Below are 18588 nucleotides of genomic sequence, written 5' to 3'. Positions count from 1 at the left end.
TACCGAATTGGTGCAACTGGAGATGGAACAAATGCAGACTCACATGGTACTGTCAAAGTACTGCACGTCTCTGGCTGTGCAAATTCTGTAAACAACCAGCAGTTACCCTGCCAGCTTTGCAGCTGCCAGATTTACAGGTAACAGCTTTGCATGGAGACAAACCGGACAGGAAAGTACAAGCCTACACTATCATGTGGGTTTTGTTGGTTTCTTGTCCCTAGGAAAGGATAATTTCAGATTTAATAAATGCACTCTAAATGCAGAGTGGTGCCTTGGTTAAAACTAGCAAGAAATGATCTGTGAAACTGGAAGCCTGAGCTGAGAAACCTGGAAAAAAAACCCCAAAAAAAAGTCGTCTTTTCAGTGGATAACTGCTTAGCACTTTCTAGAAAGCCCTTATAAGGGATTCTTAAAATATCAAGGCATGAGTCGCCTTTGAAAACTGTTTCCCTTTTTATCTGTGATGTCTCATACTGAAATCTTTAAAATATATACCCCTCTAGAAATAATTCTGGCTAATGTTTTCATTGTTTCCTTCCACTCAGTATTTCTTACTGAATAGGTCTGCATAAAACCAGGATATTTAATCCATATGTCTTTCATTTTTTGTTTCTTCTCTGTTCCCAGATTTCTGATTTCCATTAAAATACTCTGTAATTTATAAACATCTTTGATGTGGAGACAAACTGAAAGAACAGATGAAATAAGAAAGAATTATTCACCCATATTTCAAAAGCAAGTAACCCCAGTAAACAAAGACATCAGTGATGAGCAACCTTGTTTCTACAATTACCTAATACCCAAGCAAAAGCAACTTGTTTGGTAGAAATTTTAAGGTGTGAACTGTTTGTTTCAACTAGCAGTTTAAACAGCATAAAGACTACCATTCCAAGTATCATATGGAGCACTACAGGTATTTTTCTCCATGTGTGAAGAAATTCTTAAGAATTCAAAGCAGCGTTAGTAACTCTGTCTGTTCCCATGAGGAAATTATGCTGTGAGCAGTGTCTGACACTCCAGTCCTCTGCAGCAGCTCTCCAAGTGTATTCCTCAGCCCCACCATAAATGCATATCCCTAATTTCTCAGGGGTAAGCCACCAAAAGTTACCTTATGCTTTCTGTGGGCTAGAAGTATGCACCTTAGCAACTGCTTTTGAGAAGCTGACATACTCAAGCTCACCCCTGCTTGACCTTCAGTAACTTGTTCATGCATCAATGATCTGATTTTCTAAAGCTTATCCTGGCAAAAAGGGAATATTACACAGAGCAGTATTTCAGAGGAGCGTGCTCCATCTTTTGGCTCATGCAGGCCACACAGCCCTTTATCAAAGCATTTTGAGAGCTGTAAGAAGCAAACCTTTCCCAGCACGTGACTGAATAAGTAAGTCACATGTGCAAACTGTGACCACAGATTACTCCATTTCAGTCATGTGAACAAAGCTGTAATTGCCTCGCAGAAGAAGAGCTGCATGAAAAAAACTAGACAAGAGCAGACTGTCAGAAAAACCCCATCTCACATGAGATTCATGCTTTGCATGCATCAGAGAACAATGTCCCCAGGAACCAGCCCACACCCAGATAAATTACTCTGTCAGACAGAACTCAGCCTGATGGTTAGGCATCATTCTTTTACAACATGCAAATCCCTCCCTCTCCTTGAGAAACAGCAACAGTCTTTTGGACACTTATGGATGTGGCTCGAACGAGGGAGGGAGTGAGCTGATCTAGGATGTGCTACAAAGCTCCAGTAATTCTTATTCTGAGGCCTTTGGAAATGATGCTGACACTTGCGTGGAGTTAGTAAAGATAAGCAGTTGGCACTGAAATTCCTCTTCAGTAATTACTGACCTAGAACTTAAGCAGTTGATGGATCTCAGTCTTTCAGATCCATTCTGTAGGAAAGCAGCCCCTTTATTTTAAAAGAGACAAAGAACGGGTATTTCTCATACAATCCTTCTATGGCTACTCTTTGGCAATAAGTTCTAGTTTAGAACACCTATATGCTTTAATTTGTCTTGGAATTAATCTTGTTCTCTCTGAAGTAGTAGCTAACTTTCTCTTGAGTTTAAAGAAACAAAGCTCTTCCTGGGGCCTTGACTTGAGAAAAAGAGCACAATTTTCTTTGCTTAACTATTCTTCAATGTCTCAAATATTTACACAGGCAAAGGAAATAGATGTTAATCCTTGGTACTAAAGCTAGTATGCCCACAGGCTCTTTTCAGTCAGTTCTATGTACAATGGGATGGTCACAAAGTCCATTTAAAGAAGGCAACTTTCATAATTTACAAAAGCTTTCTAAATACTTATTTAATCCCTTCCTTGTAGCAGCAGATTAATAGTGACAACAGTGTGGCTTTTTTAACTTTTTATTCTGTTTTCATGGTTAAACAGCACTGCTATTATCGTATTATTACAGTACAGTCATTATAAAGCTCACCATTCAAGCCCTAAGGGAACAGATTAAGAAAGGTTTAATGTTAATTTAAAATGTGTCGATGCTGTTCCTACCCATGTTTCATGGATTAACTTATTCTTTACTTATATTGTGTTTTCAACACAAATAGGGCACAGAATTGGACCTTGACATTTGTATTTCATAACATGATGCTCACATACATCCAAGAGGGATTAAGTATTAACGTTTGAAAAACATAAAACCCACAATTTTTCCACTTGCTCCAAAATGGCTACATTTTTACCATCTTACCATCTTTCCTGTTATTGTCTTTAGTAGTCAGGAAAGCTAGCAGCATAGTAATTCTTGATTAAAAGGGAGAGAGAGATATTTAGGTATAAATATATAAACCCACTAAAAAAAAAAGACAGTCCTGGGTATCTTTGTGAAGAAATGCGTCAACGGTGTCACCTCAGACTTGTCCCCCAGAGAAACACACTTTGCAAAACAAGGCTGGGGTGGTGGTGCAGAAATCAAAGACACATTTAATTACCTTTGAATCAGCATCCCAACATTGGTGCATCAGTTCTGCAAAACTTCTGGGACAACTGCTTGGAATGGTTAATCTCTAATGGAAAGAAAATATACCAGTTACTGGAAGCATTTCCCTTTAAGCTGCTACTACGCAATCTCCTATGAGACCAACAGACTTCAAAGAATTAAAGCACACTCTCTCTTTTAAGCACAATACAAAAAATGTGGAGACATATTAGAAAGAAAAATCAAAATTATTAACACTAGCAAGAAGCACAAATAATTTTAAATAGACCTATAAGAAAGTAATGTATCAAATGCACAAATGTTCCTTAAGAAAGCTCAGAGAGACAAAGCAAAATCAAGACAAACAGCTTTTAACTCCAAAACATAATAATTTGTGGAGGTTACTGCACAGTATTTTAAGATGCTCGTCAGATAGGCATAATGTACAGCCTGCCTTAATTCCTTTCTCCCACATAAATGATCTAGCTGTACAATACTATAATCACTTTTGACACACAAATAGCTGAAATATAGATTACATTAAGCGAGTTAAAAAGAGTTAAGTGAAGCTCTACATGACACAAGAGACATTTCATGAGCCTGTGGTCAGAAGGATTAATGAGGACATGCAGATCTCAGAAAGCACTCACAGAGCACAGTGTACTCATAAATATTTCCTAACGACTGAAGACAAGGAGTTGCTAGTTATAGCCAGGACCACTGACTACAGAGAATTAGTTTGAAGCTAGTTTGGTTTCATTTGCTGAAAGATTAGATGATTTTTACATTAACAGCCTGCCTCCAGATTGGAAAGCCTGAAAGCAAATCCTTTCTTACATACACAGATACTGACACCTCCCCAGTTGACTGCACATGCTTCCAACACTACACACTGAAGGAGATCCCTCTGCTCTCACTAAAGATGTTAATTGACTTCCGATGTTTCACAATATATAAATAAATTTTTAACAGTTAGATAGAAAACCAGTTTCTCAGTGAAAATGAGTCCAAATATAAGAGGGGTCCAGCTGGAAAAAGGGTTCTTGTCCTCTAAGAGGTGAGAACCAGGTGAGAACATTCCTGTTCAGACTAACCTGCCGGACTAACCCTGTCATCTGCCCTACTATTGCCATTTCAGAAGCAAAGTAGAGCAAGTTATGTCACTCTGTACCTTTACATTACTGCAGCGTGACCTGCAAAGCCTTACAAGACACGGCAGCCAAAAGTAAGACGTAAAAAATTCTGCTCCAAAAGTATTTGAACCCTGTAAGAACTAGAAACATGAGATACAGAGGCAGGGCACTGCAGAATTCTATTATTAATGTCATAACTTAACGTGTAAGAGTTTCTGTGGAAGAAATATACAGAAATTTTTACAAGGCATAAATAAGTTGTACTGATGCCTGATCTCTGATTGAGTCATTAGCCTAAAAATACACTGGCTACTTGCTGCAGTACTGTCTGTAACCCTCACTGTTCCAGGAGGCGGACAATCAGTAGCAATCACCACTTGTCTCACTTGTGAAGAATGTTGCCTATATAATATGTAATATAGAAGTAGCAGGTTCCAAATGTCATATTATAATAAAGAATACATTTCTCAGCGGCAATTTATTATGGGATCATGTCTGTATAACCTGAACTCTCATGCTTTGCTTTTCTTAAAAAATGACTTAAAAAAAAATCTCTACCAGAATAAAAATAACACGGTGAAATTATGCATAGTGTCAAAGGAGATCCATACACATACATTAGAATCTAGTCCGTTTGCTGGCCTCAGGCTTTACAAAGGGGATTTTTCACCTTATGCAATTATGCTTTGGCCTCAATCCCTCACTGATTTTAACAAAAGATTCTCAGTCCAAAAAATGGAGGAGTGGGTCAACAGTGATCCCATCCACTTGTGGACTAGAACCATGCAATCCCACTGATATCAACAGACTGAACTGAGAGCAGAACCTGACCCTTACACTTGTTTTGGGACACAGAAAACTAAGAAGAGAAGTAGCACAAGCTGACTTTTACAGGGCTTTCTTTCATGGCCAGAAAAAATTAAATCTATGCAATGCCCTCTAAGCTCCCCCACAGCCCTCTAAGGAAAGTGGTAGTAACAGGCTAGTGGTACCTGACAGGCTCTGAGAATGCCACACCTTAGGTTTCTTCAGCCATGAATAAAATAGTCACATCCACATTTTGTTCATACTGTATTTTACACAATTCCTTGCTCTTGAAAACTGTAGAGAAATGTGGGTTGTACTCTCTGACATGTTTCAGCATGTGACTGCATCTCTTAACATTCTCAATGCTATTCTGTACCCCTTACATAAAACTGCATGTGGTATGCACCAGAACCAAATACTGTTGATGGAAGGCTTTATGGTTCCTCCTTCAAAATGATGTGTGAGGCTTTTCCTAAACTAGGAGAAAGTGTCTTTGTGCCCCCTGCTCTGATAAACGCAGTAGAAGACCACACTCACAATCTTCACACTGTTACTGTAGCATTTCCAACTAATTGGTATATCACAGTGTCACTCACTGGAATTAATCCAGTCCTCAGAAAGAAGAAAAAAGAGAGAGGGGAAAAAACACCAACAAAAAACATTAAACTAAGAGGAGGAAACCGAACTCCTCTGTTTAACTCTGAAGCATTTTGAGAAACAGTTTATGTAGAATAATAGAAATCTGTATTGTACAGCCAGTGCCTCGCCATTGTAATGTTTCCCAAGCTTCCGCTGTGTCTAGATAGAGGAGGTTTCATCTTTGTGGAGGATTTCCATGCTTGTCTGTGTGTGGTACAGTCACAACTTTAAATGTTTTTTAAATGTAGTTACTGTCTTTGATATCAAGGGACTATGTGTTCAGATATACGCTCACATGTCCAACTAACTGAAAGCCTCAATTTGTGAGGAGAAGAAAAGCGAGGCTGGGGACACTGTACAAACGGTGTTTACACCACTGAAGTGCTTTTGAAATGGAAAGACTCTGCATGAGGAGGCTTGCAGCTATGCCACAGCCTTGCCGATACCAGTGAGGAGCTCATCTTCAATGTAGTGTTGAACGTAGGTGGCAAAACTGTAATTTCTCTCTTTTTTTAAAACTATTTTTTCTTCTTTTATTTTTGAAATTTTCATCTAAGCGGCAGTTTCTTGTACTATAGTGACTCCTGCTGGGAGAGTTAAGTTGAAGTAGCTGAAGGTCTCTTACAGATATATCAACTCCCGGCCAGTAAAAAGATGTCCTAAACGCAGGAGATGGAGTTAAACTGTTCCCCTACCTTGGACGCAATGGCTTCTTTCATCACTAAGAACAAACCCCTAGGTTTTACAATTGAGACTGAGAAACTAGTACAGTACTTGTACAATTTTTGATCTACAGCATCACGACGTGAAGCTGCAACAATTAGATGTAAAGGGTCCATTCATGAGGAATAACATCACTTTGACCCTTTGTGTTAGCTCCTACTGCTAATCTTTCCATACGCGTGAACTTACTTTCAATTTGAAGAAGATGAAAAAGTCTTTTGCAAAACCCCAATACTGTTTTCTGATCTATGTACCTGAATGTAGAAACGTAGTCTTACCTCGTTTTTTTCCACTACAAGCCAAGCTACTTGTAATCCTTCCAAGCCTTTAAAGGGGACCTCCCTTGTTAGCATCTCCCAGAGAACCTGGAAGAGAAAAAAAGAAAAGCATTTTTATTTCTGTACTTTGTATTTTAAATACATTATTAAACCTTGATACAGCACTATTCTGTATCCAATTACCAGGCAACCAGTTTTCATTTGCAGGAACTTGGACCAGTGTTTGTGTGCAAGATCCTCTCACAAAATTAATTTGAATGTTTCTGCTTTTTCCTCTACAGAAAAGCCAAGATGAAAAACTGTGGTGCTTTTTTACTATCTTTGTACATTATAAAGTTCACATTTGGCAACTGGGACTTGGGAAGACAATGAACTCTTCCTCTCCTTCTCAGCTCCAACTAGACATCTTTCCTTTGCAGTAATTTTTCATTTAAAAATAATTCTATGCAATTGCAACCAGTGAATATGATCCAGAAGGTATTTTTCTCCTATGATATGTCTATAAAATTTTTTTTTTCAATTAAAACTGTAATTGTTTATCTCCAAGTATGTGATCATGTTAAACTAAGCAATATAAAGCATATAAAATTTACTCTGTTCTCCTTGAGTTTTTATAGACATACTGTCCTTAGATATATAAAGATCTCCTAATTTTGCATGCTTTTAGCCTTTTGGTAACACAGTACCCAAGAATCTAAGCTACTCTGTAGAAACGAGTTTGGCACCATCAAAAAGGCTTCAAGTCAATGTATCCAACTTGTTTTTCTGCCAATGGGACAACATATTGGAACCCAGCCAAATTAATAGCACTTTGTACCTCCACTTGTGTATGTCCCTTTTTTTTTTAAAGCAGAACTGTCATATACACATCTTGTTGCAAATATCTACAAACTTTTTCTTCTGCTCATATATCAAGTATAACAACAACAACAAATCTTTAATGCAGGATTTGCCAAAATGGACTAAGATCCTTATGCAAGTCTCTGTATCCTGACTGTTTGGGTTAGTGCCCAGGTTTATTCCAGCTGCATCATTTTGAATGGATTGTGGACAGCTATGAAAATAATGAGACAGCAAATGCAACAATATCGGCAGATGGAGGTCAAGCAAAAAAAAATGCATTGAAGCAGAGTTGGAACTGTAATCAAGTGAACAGGGTACTCCAACAATAGACCTATTTGAATAATTCTTCTTGAGTCACAAGACTGATTAGTACAGGTAAGGGTATCTTGGAAAAATAAGAACAGTTTTTCTGAGAATAAAAAATATATGGGAAGAACTACCACAGACATATTCAATCATCCTCTTAGCCTCAGTTCAATCCTTTCAGAAGGAAAAAAAGACAACTTTCAATTGTAACTCAAATTTCACCTCTCCACTAGTAGAGAAGGAAATTTAATTGTGAGAAAAGGAAAAAAATTACCAGTCCCATGTACTTCAGACAAAAAAACAGTGTATAAAACAGTCAGCTTAAAACATAGGTCCCTGGACCAAACCAGACATGCAGTTGAGCAGCCTTGCAGAACAACCTCATCTGTTGGGACTGTACCATGAAACTACAGAGGAAAAAACTCAAGTTTGCACATCAGATAGAGCAGTATCTAAATAACCTTCCAAGTAAAGAACATAATGAAATACATCTTATATGTCTTCAAGAGCCTTGAGCTGGAACACTACTGCTGTGCTATGTTTCTATCAGAAGACTGTAAATTCTAAGAGCTGTCTTGCTTCATTCATGCACGTATGCTTGTGCAGAATATTTTGCACTGAATTCCTTTATCATGACACCTTTAGTGTTTATTTCCACTGCCCAAACAGATCACTGCCTCCATAAACCAACAGTGCCAGCTAAAAAATTCTTCCAAGAGTGCATATAGTTTAAGAGAAAACCAGAAATTTGACACAATATAAAGGATTTTCCTTGATGCCTTCATTTTACTAATAAATGAAAGTAAAATATACAAAAGTGGAATGCTGGAAACCTTTGTATTTACTTACACAGATTTAGAAAATATTTTAACAACTATGCAATTTTCATATTCAGGCCAAGTGTATAGAGAAGGTCTTTCCTTCCAACAGTGACTCTGCTCCGTTTCACAGGAGTTTCAACCCCTTCTCATGGACTAGCTATCCTGACTCATTAGCTAAGGTGAATGACTGCATCAGCAGTCTTTTAAAAAGCAGCAAATGGATACCATCATGCATTCTCATTTGCCTTTTCCTCTCCCCAGGGTAATTCAGCAGCAGACAAGGACCTCAACCTAACTTACCCAAGCCTCTTTATTGTGAGGTACACTGTTAATTTTCAGAACTGGCTCCCCAGCTCACTTCATATGGAAATCAATTTATCTTTCCTTTTTGGTGTATAATCTAATTGAGACTGACATGGTTCACTTCCCCTCCCACCTGTGATGGTGAGGATCACCTGCTTTCCCAATCACATCACATCTCTGTGAGGATGGACAGCAGGTGCTCACAGAGAAAATAGCCAAGTGAGAAGCAATGATAAAAAACAAAGCAAGGCCATTTAATATAGTGGTTTGTAAGCTGCAATGTCTGAATGTTGGACTCATCTCTGCATATAGAGCAACAGACAGGAGAGATAAATGTATGAATGTTTGCCTTATACACAAACCTGAGAACGAGAAATACGTAGTCTTCAGAAAAAGCTCACACACTTACTTCTGTCAGCTCAGCTGTGCATTTCAATTCCTATCCTCTCAACTATGTGACAATAACCCAAAGGAAAAATTAAACCTACAACACCTCTACCCCATCCCCCATCCCCACACTGGTGCAAAGCCAATGAAGATTCCGAGTGTCATTTGGATAGGGGGAACATCCAAGTAAGTAACCTGAGAAAAAGAAAACACTCTGAAGAAAAAAATATGCTTTGTCTGGTAGGAAACTGTTCACAGAAAATGGTCAGGAGCCACAGTTAGCAGAGGTACAGCATAAGCATTAGCATTGCACTCACAGAGGTACTGCCCTTAGGCATGAAAATTAGGTCCGTCTTCTCTGCGTTGATCCAACCACAGTTAAAGATCGCATCATTCTTTTCAAAAAGAGTAAGGGATATCCCCTGGAGATGGCCAACATTCCCTCTATAAATAACATATGTTCTCATAACTAAAGCAGTGCTTGAACAGCTGCTACATTTAATGGCAGTTTCTGTGCCACCAATAGCCAATTAATGGTTTTACTTATTTATTCTTATAAGTGATAAAATAATTCAGGTACATTGGATAAGCTTTCTGTGATTAAACACATTTATACTGATACACAAACACACACTGCGGTGCACTACAAACAGTTCAACCAGGATAACATATTCTGAGCATATGTCTTCATGATTTCAAACAGCTTTTAGACTGACACTGTCATTCCACATACACTTTCCTATCTGGCAGAGATAGCAAGGAATGACAGAGATGGCAAGGAATAATTTTTGAGCAACACACAATGACATACAAGTCAGTTTCAGGGTTGATCACCGTAACACTTGGTTTCAGTTGTTTAGAGTAGAGACTTGGAAAAAGATCAGAAAAGTGAACTACACCATGGCTGAAGGAAAGTGTAAGATCTGTCTTTGTGTGGTAATAAATTATCCTGGAAAATTTAGCTTTAGCATTTCATGATAGTATTATAAATTATGGACCGTATCTCAGAGAATACATAGGCATGTTTAACCATCCATGAGGAGCAGGACAAGCTAATCTCAACATTAGCTATAAACATATATACAACTGTTCTCAAAGAGGAAAATTCATTTCAGCTGAGAAGCAGCTCAGACCTATGAGGCTGCAGAAAGGCTTCAACACTTCATGGAAAAAAAGCACTCGCACAGCTTAAGCAGAATATTTAAAATCACAGACTGGTTTGTAGAAAGAAAAGACTGTCAGACAAAAAAAATAGAAGAAAGGAAATTAAAGAAAACCATGGGAAAGATGACAAATATTACAAATGAAATATCTATTCCTAGCATCTTGCTAGTTTACATTTGAAAGGATTCTGTTCTTTGTTAAGAGGACTTTAAGTGAAGTAAAGCAGATTTGTCTCTAGCACAAAAGCTGCTGGCAAGTGTTATGCTTCAAAAAGGAATTCTTTACATTTTGTTTTTATAGATGATAATAACTTAAAGAGACAAAAATATTCTTTCTCAGATTTCTTGTTTTTATACCCCTAGCTAATTCTCTGGTAGTCATAACACTTATTATAGGGAGAATCCAACTTTCTATGTTATATTCAGGCCATTTCTTGCTGGTATAACCCCCTTACATCAGTTATTTCAGAAACAGAGAACTTGGGCCACTGCCATTCTTCATTTCTACCCTTCTATCACCTCTGGAAATGATTACAAGAGTTACAAGTGTTACAAGACTAGAGTTATAAAAAGATAAATTATTTCTAAGTGCTTATGAATTCATAAGCTTCTACCCACAGTATAGCATATTAGTTCAAAAATAATATATTAAAAAATTGTGGGTCATTACTGGACATTCTAAAGTAGCACTTACACACCCATAACAATGTTAAAATATTCTGGCTAACAGTGAACTATTTTCATAAGGAGGGTTCAGTTCTATCTCCAAGCACAGAACTGTTGAACCTGATTTTTTGAATGAGGTAAAATAAACCTTGTGCAACATACTGTTCCCAAGGCACTGTTAATACTTGACATGATAAGATATTGAACAACTTCTTACCTTCTCCCACTTTGAAAACATTACCTAAAGTCAATTCAAACTAAGATTACTATGTGAGCAGTTTGAACTATAATACCATGTTTGGAATTTTTCCTCTAACACTGTTGTTCTGTTTTGAAACTGGAATGTTTCCCTTCAGTGGATAATGTGATTGCTTCCAGTAACAGTTTACATTAACATCCACATTTGTTAGCTTATGTTCTCTTACTCTTTTTGATCTAGTTCAGTTAGGCAAGCATGGATTTTGAATCTGACAATACAGGCTCCTCGCAAACTTTCAAACTTTCACTGTTAAGTGATGTCATATCATGTCACAAAATTTTTTCTCACTACAAACAACTGTTTGGCAAAAAGTTTAAGCCACCCTCCACTGAGACATCAGCTTAGCTATGTATAGCCATAGGTGCTAGCTTAAAACCACACTGCCTCCCTGACATCCATCTCCTCCCATTCCTCAGAGACAATATTTGACAGGTAGTGAAAAATTTCTCATTCTGCCACCCACTGTTGAATCCAAACAGAAAAATGGTTAATGCACCAATATGCATGGAAACTACAGCTCCACTTCCTTTCCTTTCCCCCCAAGTACTCTTTACTGTCCTCTACTAGAGAAAGGCCATGGAGTTAGGCACACAACTGCTGTGACCAGTAGGGGTATTTCTAGCCTACTTCATATTGCAGAGCAAAACTAAATTAGAGTTTAACTGTGGACAGAGTAAAGTAATTCACGTTACTGAATCTGAAAACCTGACATTCTTATGAACTATAACTGATTCCTCACCCTTCAGCGACGCAGTGCTGGGCTTCTGTATTTTCAGATGGAAATATTCAGAATTCAAGTATTTCTATTATCAGAGATAGTGATAGCAGTGTCTTTTAAACAATTGAGCATAGAGCAGTTGCTTTTTACTGAAAATCAGTGACACTCTATTTTGGGGAAAGCGGAATGCTAATGATTTCATCCTGTTACACCACTATTATGAGACAAGCTTTTTCTCCTTGGTTCCACTAAAAAAGCCAGAAGCAGAGATTCATGACGCAGGTTGTTCAGTAGCTCCTGAAAGCCTTTGGACATATGCTAAATAATTGTGGCAAAACACACACTTGCTACATTGACATGCTGCTAATCTAATCAGATGTTACTAAACGTGCAAGATATTATGTTCTTCCTATCATTTTCAAGCATATAATTATAAATTATGGGTCAGTCTTAAAAGGACGTGGGGCATGCTTTGTTGCTCTTATTCAGAATTGTTCTTGCACCATGTGAATTCTGTCACACTGAAGAACTGCCACAATGCATAGTGAGATGAGGCACTCACCACTCCGTACGAGTATGTGTCACATGTTTCAGACACTGGAAGACTTTGAATAACTTCTGGGGCCATCCATGGGAAAGTGCCCACTAATGACATGTGTGTCGTATGGGAGTGGAATCTTGAGGCACCAAAATCACAGATCTGGCAAAAATAAATAAAATATTAAACCAGTATTAAGAGTAATGACCTCATTCATCAGACATAGAAGCATCAGTCAAGCAGCAGCATCTCTTTACAAATAATTAAAGTGTTCATACCTTTAACACACCATCAGCAGCTATAACAACTGAAAATGAAAAAAACCAAAAGGTTACAAGAATGCAAAAAGCAAGCCAAATACATTTTTACTGCAAAATACTTCATTTTTCAATAAGGCAAATGACCCTAAGGTGAGCCAGCATCTGAATGTGCACACTTGTCCTGCTTTCTTTGAGAAGCTGACAGAATATCTGCTGAATACTTGCAAGGCTCTGAAGAAATGCAACATCTTTCAGGCCTTACTGAGTTAAAAGACAGCAACACAGATGAATTTCATTCTCCCCAGTACACTTAGGTTTAACAGGAAGCTCTCTGGAAGAGTCATTAATAAAAGGAGAAAACCTACAACTAAGGTGAGACATGCATGTTTCTTGACTATTATCTCCCTATGTGCATTACTAAAATCGGTGCCTCTCCTATCCCACCACTACTAGTAGAAGTTTCACCTAAAAGGCAATGTTCAGCAAATCTCAGAAATGACTGTCAGCTGCTAAGTACAGACTCCACACTGAATGTGTATCACTCAAAAGCCTGAATATCTGTCAAACCTCAAAAAAGGCCACAGTAAAGACAAGATTTTGTGATAGGAAATAATAGGCCTTATCTAGTCTATTGTGTCTGCCAGCCTTTCCTGGTACTCAACCTTTCCAAATAGAAAAAAGAAGTAAGGAGTGCCCAGGCAGTATCTGAAAGCTTCATCAGCTTTCACGGCCAATCATGGCCAGCAAGACACAAGTCGAAAGAGCTCTCCACAGTGCTGTAGATGATGCCAGGTCTGTAATGAACTTCAGACAGGCTCAGGATGGGGAGGAGGGAACAGGCTTTTCTGTGCCTCAACAAGTGCAGCTTTGGTCACAACCAAGGCATTAGTTAGTTCTGCTTGTTCACAAAGCTCAGGCACAGATTTAAATACCACATTAACAGGTAAACAGTAAAGGCTGAGTGTTTCAGTGTTTTGCTACTTTACCATTCCTGGACTTCAGGTCCCTGTGGATAACTTTGACTGGAGCTTCCATGTGTAAATAGTGCATTCCTACACAAAACAAAGGAACAATCTAGTTAGACAGGCTGAGCAGGGCCATCACGTAGCTGCAACCATAATTCCTGGTTCCCACTAGTTGTACTCATCACGAGTTGCCATACCTGTGTGCCATATTGACATGCTGAAGGAGAAGCAAAGCTTCCCATAATCTACCTTGAATAAGAAGCACTAAGCAAAGTTCACATATCTCTCAAAGCATCTATACGGATATGCTAATGGTTTTTAACATCATATGTAGTTATTTTCTTTATAGTTTATGAGGTGTCTACACAATTAAGCTTGATATGAATTTACTTTTTTCCATTAGTTTACACTAATTCTTGTGTGGTCAGTCACAGAGAACACAAAGGATGGAACAGCTTATTCTACATTATTATATGAAGAATTTCAGTATGTTTGCTGAGAATAAGCCCTCAGCTTCCTTAAATGCCCTAAATCAAATATAATGTAAGAGCAATTATGCACCTTACCTCATAATTACTCTACATCAGCAAAATTATCCTCTTGGGATTTAGGGGCACACCAGAACTAGCTCAGAGAAGCCGTTTTCACTCCAGAATATTTTGGATTCATAACAAACAAGGAACTTATTAAGAAGAACAGTGAATGGGTTTTGCTTTTTTTATTAATATAAGTTTGATTGGTTTTGTTACCATCTGAATAAGGAAGACTAGGAAGGCTTTCCTGACTTTCTAAGGAAAGCTGTACATTTGCTGGCTTTGTAAGGGCAGTATACACCACTCTTCTTGCTCACCTTTAGCTATGTCAGTGGCCCAGGTCATGATATGATCCATATCCATCTCTTCACTTTTGTTACTATTAATGTAATCAAACAGTGAGCCAGCAGAAGCATACTCTGTTAAAAAACAGCAACAAACAAGACGTTTAAAAACATTGCACCTAACTTGAAAGACATAATAGAAACTCTGCCAGTTCCAGGAAGCAGTCAACCTCTGGCTTAATGACAAAGAATTTGGGTTCAACAGCCTAATATGATTGCCAGTGTAGTAGGAGAGTTTATCCCAATGCAGACATAACCTACTACTAACAAAATATAAGAAAACCAACCCAAAAAAGTGAAGAGTGTAATCATATAGAAAAACAGGCATTAAAATGAAATGGCATTAGAAAGTGTGGCATCAAGAAAGATCAGGCAAAGCAGTTCAGATTCCAGAGTAAAACGTTCTGCATGCTCCTTATTCAGGACAAGCAGATGTTTTTCTTAATTTCCCTTAACTATACCTACATAATCCCACAGCAGGATTCTGTGGGTATAAACAAGGGCATTTGGGGCCCACTGGTGTTTGGAAGTGTAGCAGAAAGAATCCAGTCTGATTATCCGAGTTGTGGGGCTTAAAGCAGGAATAACAAGCTACTTAGCCCTACACACATTTAGGTGTGAAACTGGAGACAGCTCACTAGAGTACCACTTTCATATAACCCAAAATTCTTACTTCTTTAGACAGTGAATTTGCCACTCTTGATCAGAAGAACAGTTAACAGATGAGTTTGGTGGTATCAGATTCATCTTATTGTTTCCATAATCAGAGGATACTCCCCATTGGTAAGTAGTACTGTGTATAAATGATGCCCCATAACAAAAAAAATTTCTTTTTTTTTTTTTTTTTTTTGTAAAGTCACATGCTAAATATATAATGTTCTGTTACAAAGAAAAGTTTTGCAAGTAGAAAGTTTCCTATTTCCTCGTGGAGAAATAGAACAGCAGATCAAATAATTTGTTAATGAAAAAATAGAAGGATGAATCTAGAAATCTAACCTTGTGACAAGCAGGACAGATCTCCTTGTGCTGCAGGTCATCTACAGCAGTTTAAAGGCTGTAGCTCTTCTGCTCAGTATTTATTAAATAAGTTTTATCTTATTTAGAATTCCTTTGTTTCACCAAAAACACAACAGGAGGTTCATAAGATGAAAGAGCTAATACATTTTATGTGTTTGCAGTGGCAGGGTAAGCAGATGCCACCCAGTGCAGCCCAAGTAGAACAAACCAGGGGTATACAAGGAGCAACTTAAGCCTTTTGTCCCTCTCTCCCAAGGCTACTCAATATGCATCAGGCAGAATTTAGAACTTATCTAGAAGACTTGCAAAATCTTCATATTTCAAAGCAGACACAAAATAATTGCCTTTAAGACTACATCGAATGTGTCTGAATTTTTTTAATAATAATATTAATCAATGGTTGATAGATGATAGAGTAAATGAATACAAAAACTTCCATTGTTCCTAACCAAGGAAATCAAAAACACCGGGAGATTGCTGCATGTGGAAGGAAATTGAGACCAAACTGAAACTGCAGCCCAGAACATGGTTAGCTAGATGGGAAGACTCCAGTGCTAAATGAAACAGGGAGAAAATAGCAAGTGCTTGCAAAGTAAACACTCAAGTGGCAAGTTAGCTTTGAATCACTGCTGCACAACCTCCCACTGAAAGGACAGACATGTTGCTTCTGATGTCACTGAGAGAGGAGTAAGCTGCTGACCTGCACATTTCCACAATTAAAACAGAAGCTTTTTTTACCCTTGATGTCATCATCTGTCTTATAAATGGATTCTTCAGGAATAGGTTGGCTGCATGCTTTGCATGCCTTTACAATGCATAATTTGATCCACCAGGGTCAGGGACAACTCAGCTCCTCCAGCCCTTTGCCACTTTGCGTGAACAGAGGCAAGTAAACTTCAATCAACAAAGCTCCACTGTTAGTATTTCTTCTATATATTTATTGTGCCACAGATATTTACAAGGAGCTTGTGGATTTGCAAATATACTGCAAGGACAATGTATTGTCAATAATAGATCACAAAATGAAAATCCCTCTAAAAGACATTTGAAGTGTAATTAACATTTCTTTTATCAGTACCCATTCTCTCATTTGAAAATCGTGGGGGGAAATGGAGCCTTGCTTCCATTCCAATCCACAGGACTCCAGTCTCCTTAGAAGTTGCACGGAGAATCAACAGTTTGATAAAAAAATCCCCAAACCTCTTTCTTCTTCAGCCAGGTGTGATCAGAGCTCCCTTTGGAACAAAGCTGTTGAACTACACACCATAGTCTCTTTCTCACAGGCAGTTAAAGAGTCCCCATTCTCAATAGCACGGTAAATTACTTTAGTTGCTGTCTGTCCTGTGACTGGTAAGTAGGTCATATGTTCTCCAAACAAAGGTCAAAACCGACCTTTTGTGAGATCAAGCTGAGGACTTCTGATCCAGACATCATCCCAGGTCATTGATTACACCTCTCCTTTGCTACTCTGCTTTCTGGTTGACACTTACGTTAAAAAGGATAGTAAAATTATATTACTTAATTTATTAGCTTTCTATTAATTTTATTGCTTCCAGAAGGAATTCAAGTTCCTGTCCACGTGCCATCATCAGTGCATTTCTGAGTGGTGTGGACTGTGGTCACCCCGTGCACCTCTGGAATGCTGGCTGCCACACCATGACCTCCAGTAGGCTGATACTGCTGGAGTAAGTGAAGCTCCCCATGCCCTGACATGTGCTGCATTTCAGATGTGCTCCCACCGGGTTACACTGCCATCTGCTGTGATAACCAGAAGTCTAAGAGGCAGGTAGAAATAACTGAATTATCACTAGTTCTGACCATCATCTAAGAACCAATAAAAAACTGACTGGCAGTGACTCAAATTGGTATTAGATTGTGCCACATGCAAAAGACTACTCTTCACATTAAACTTTGAAAGGTCACAGACATGTCCTAATCCACACTTTCATGGGTTTTATCTCTCCAAACACTTGTTCGAGCAGTTGGGAAATTTCTTTGCTTTGGGTTTACTTTCTACTCCTATCTTATGTAGTTTGTCCCATACAGGAAAGGGAGAAAATTCTAAATCTGGACCATCTCCCAAGATAAGAGCAGGAAGCTTAAAGTGGTGATAGAAAAAAGCCAACAACAAACACCAAAAAACCCCAATACCACAAAAAACAACTTCCACATAATTCCAGGAATGTCAAAACAAATGAAACCTAGTTTCCCATGTATAAAGGGAGTTGTCTTACAATGTCTTAAAAACCCTTGACTCTATTTCAAGCTCTTCACATTGTAAACCTCACAACGCAAATTCTCCTACTTTCAATGCAGACAGAACTTACGGGGCAGCTTTGCTCTGAGCAGACACCCAGTCCACTTTTTTCACAGAACCAGCCAGAAGTTTATATCATGAAAACCTCTACTTTTGTGATGCACCAATTAAAATGGAAAAGCAATTCTCCAAACACGGTAAGAGAACACAGAGAAAGGTACTGTTTAAAGGAGTTCTGCATTTGTGCACTAAAAACACCCTAGGGCCCACCTGTCTCCGAGCTGCCTCCAACTATGCTCCCAGCCTTCCGGCACTCCCACTTACATTGAGGCAGGTGGTGCCAAGCCCTCTTTACATTTAAAGAAGACCAGGACAATTTGTGAAACACTTTAACTGGGCAACATTGGAGATAACTTTGTAACACTGCAGCTTCAGAGAAGAAAAGGGTCAGACAAAAATCCTTACCTGTAACTATGCCATAATTTGGAGGTTCAATGACAGCTCCATAGAACTGAATGATGTTTTTGTGACTGAGCACACTGAGTATTTCTGCCTGTTAAAAACAAACAAATTAGACAATTAAAAATGGGTCATTTACTATGATAGTTTATTTCATACCCCAGTGGATATACACACATACAGCATTATAATACATGTATTATAATTATATATATAGAGAAACACACACATATC

General features: G+C 38.3%; 1 protein-coding gene across 3 annotated transcripts in view; it reads right to left on the bottom strand.

Moving 5' to 3' along the window:
- MAP3K20 (mitogen-activated protein kinase kinase kinase 20) overlaps positions 1 to 18588 on the bottom strand; it is an 88223-nt gene that overhangs the window by 40222 nt on the left and 29413 nt on the right. For all 3 annotated transcript variants that reach the window (XM_014249423.2, XM_005519804.3, XM_014249421.2), the window contains exons 3-9: positions 18361 to 18448; positions 14595 to 14696; positions 13766 to 13831; positions 12798 to 12826; positions 12544 to 12681; positions 6516 to 6602; positions 2949 to 3023 (exon numbers count right to left, since the gene is read on the bottom strand). In XM_014249423.2, coding sequence (XP_014104898.1) covers positions 2949 to 3023; positions 6516 to 6602; positions 12544 to 12681; positions 12798 to 12826; positions 13766 to 13831; positions 14595 to 14696; positions 18361 to 18448 — 585 coding nt within the window. The remainder of the gene's footprint in view (positions 1 to 2948; positions 3024 to 6515; positions 6603 to 12543; positions 12682 to 12797; positions 12827 to 13765; positions 13832 to 14594; positions 14697 to 18360; positions 18449 to 18588) is intronic.

The sequence above is a fragment of the Pseudopodoces humilis genome, chromosome 8 (genome assembly GCF_049639895.1).
Source record: "Pseudopodoces humilis isolate 2021_Gansu_Grassland_sample_001 chromosome 8, ASM4963989v1, whole genome shotgun sequence".
Lineage (NCBI taxonomy): Eukaryota > Metazoa > Chordata > Aves > Passeriformes > Paridae > Pseudopodoces > Pseudopodoces humilis.
Note: the sequence above shows the minus strand (reverse complement) of the source record. Positions and strands in the feature narration are given on the sequence as shown.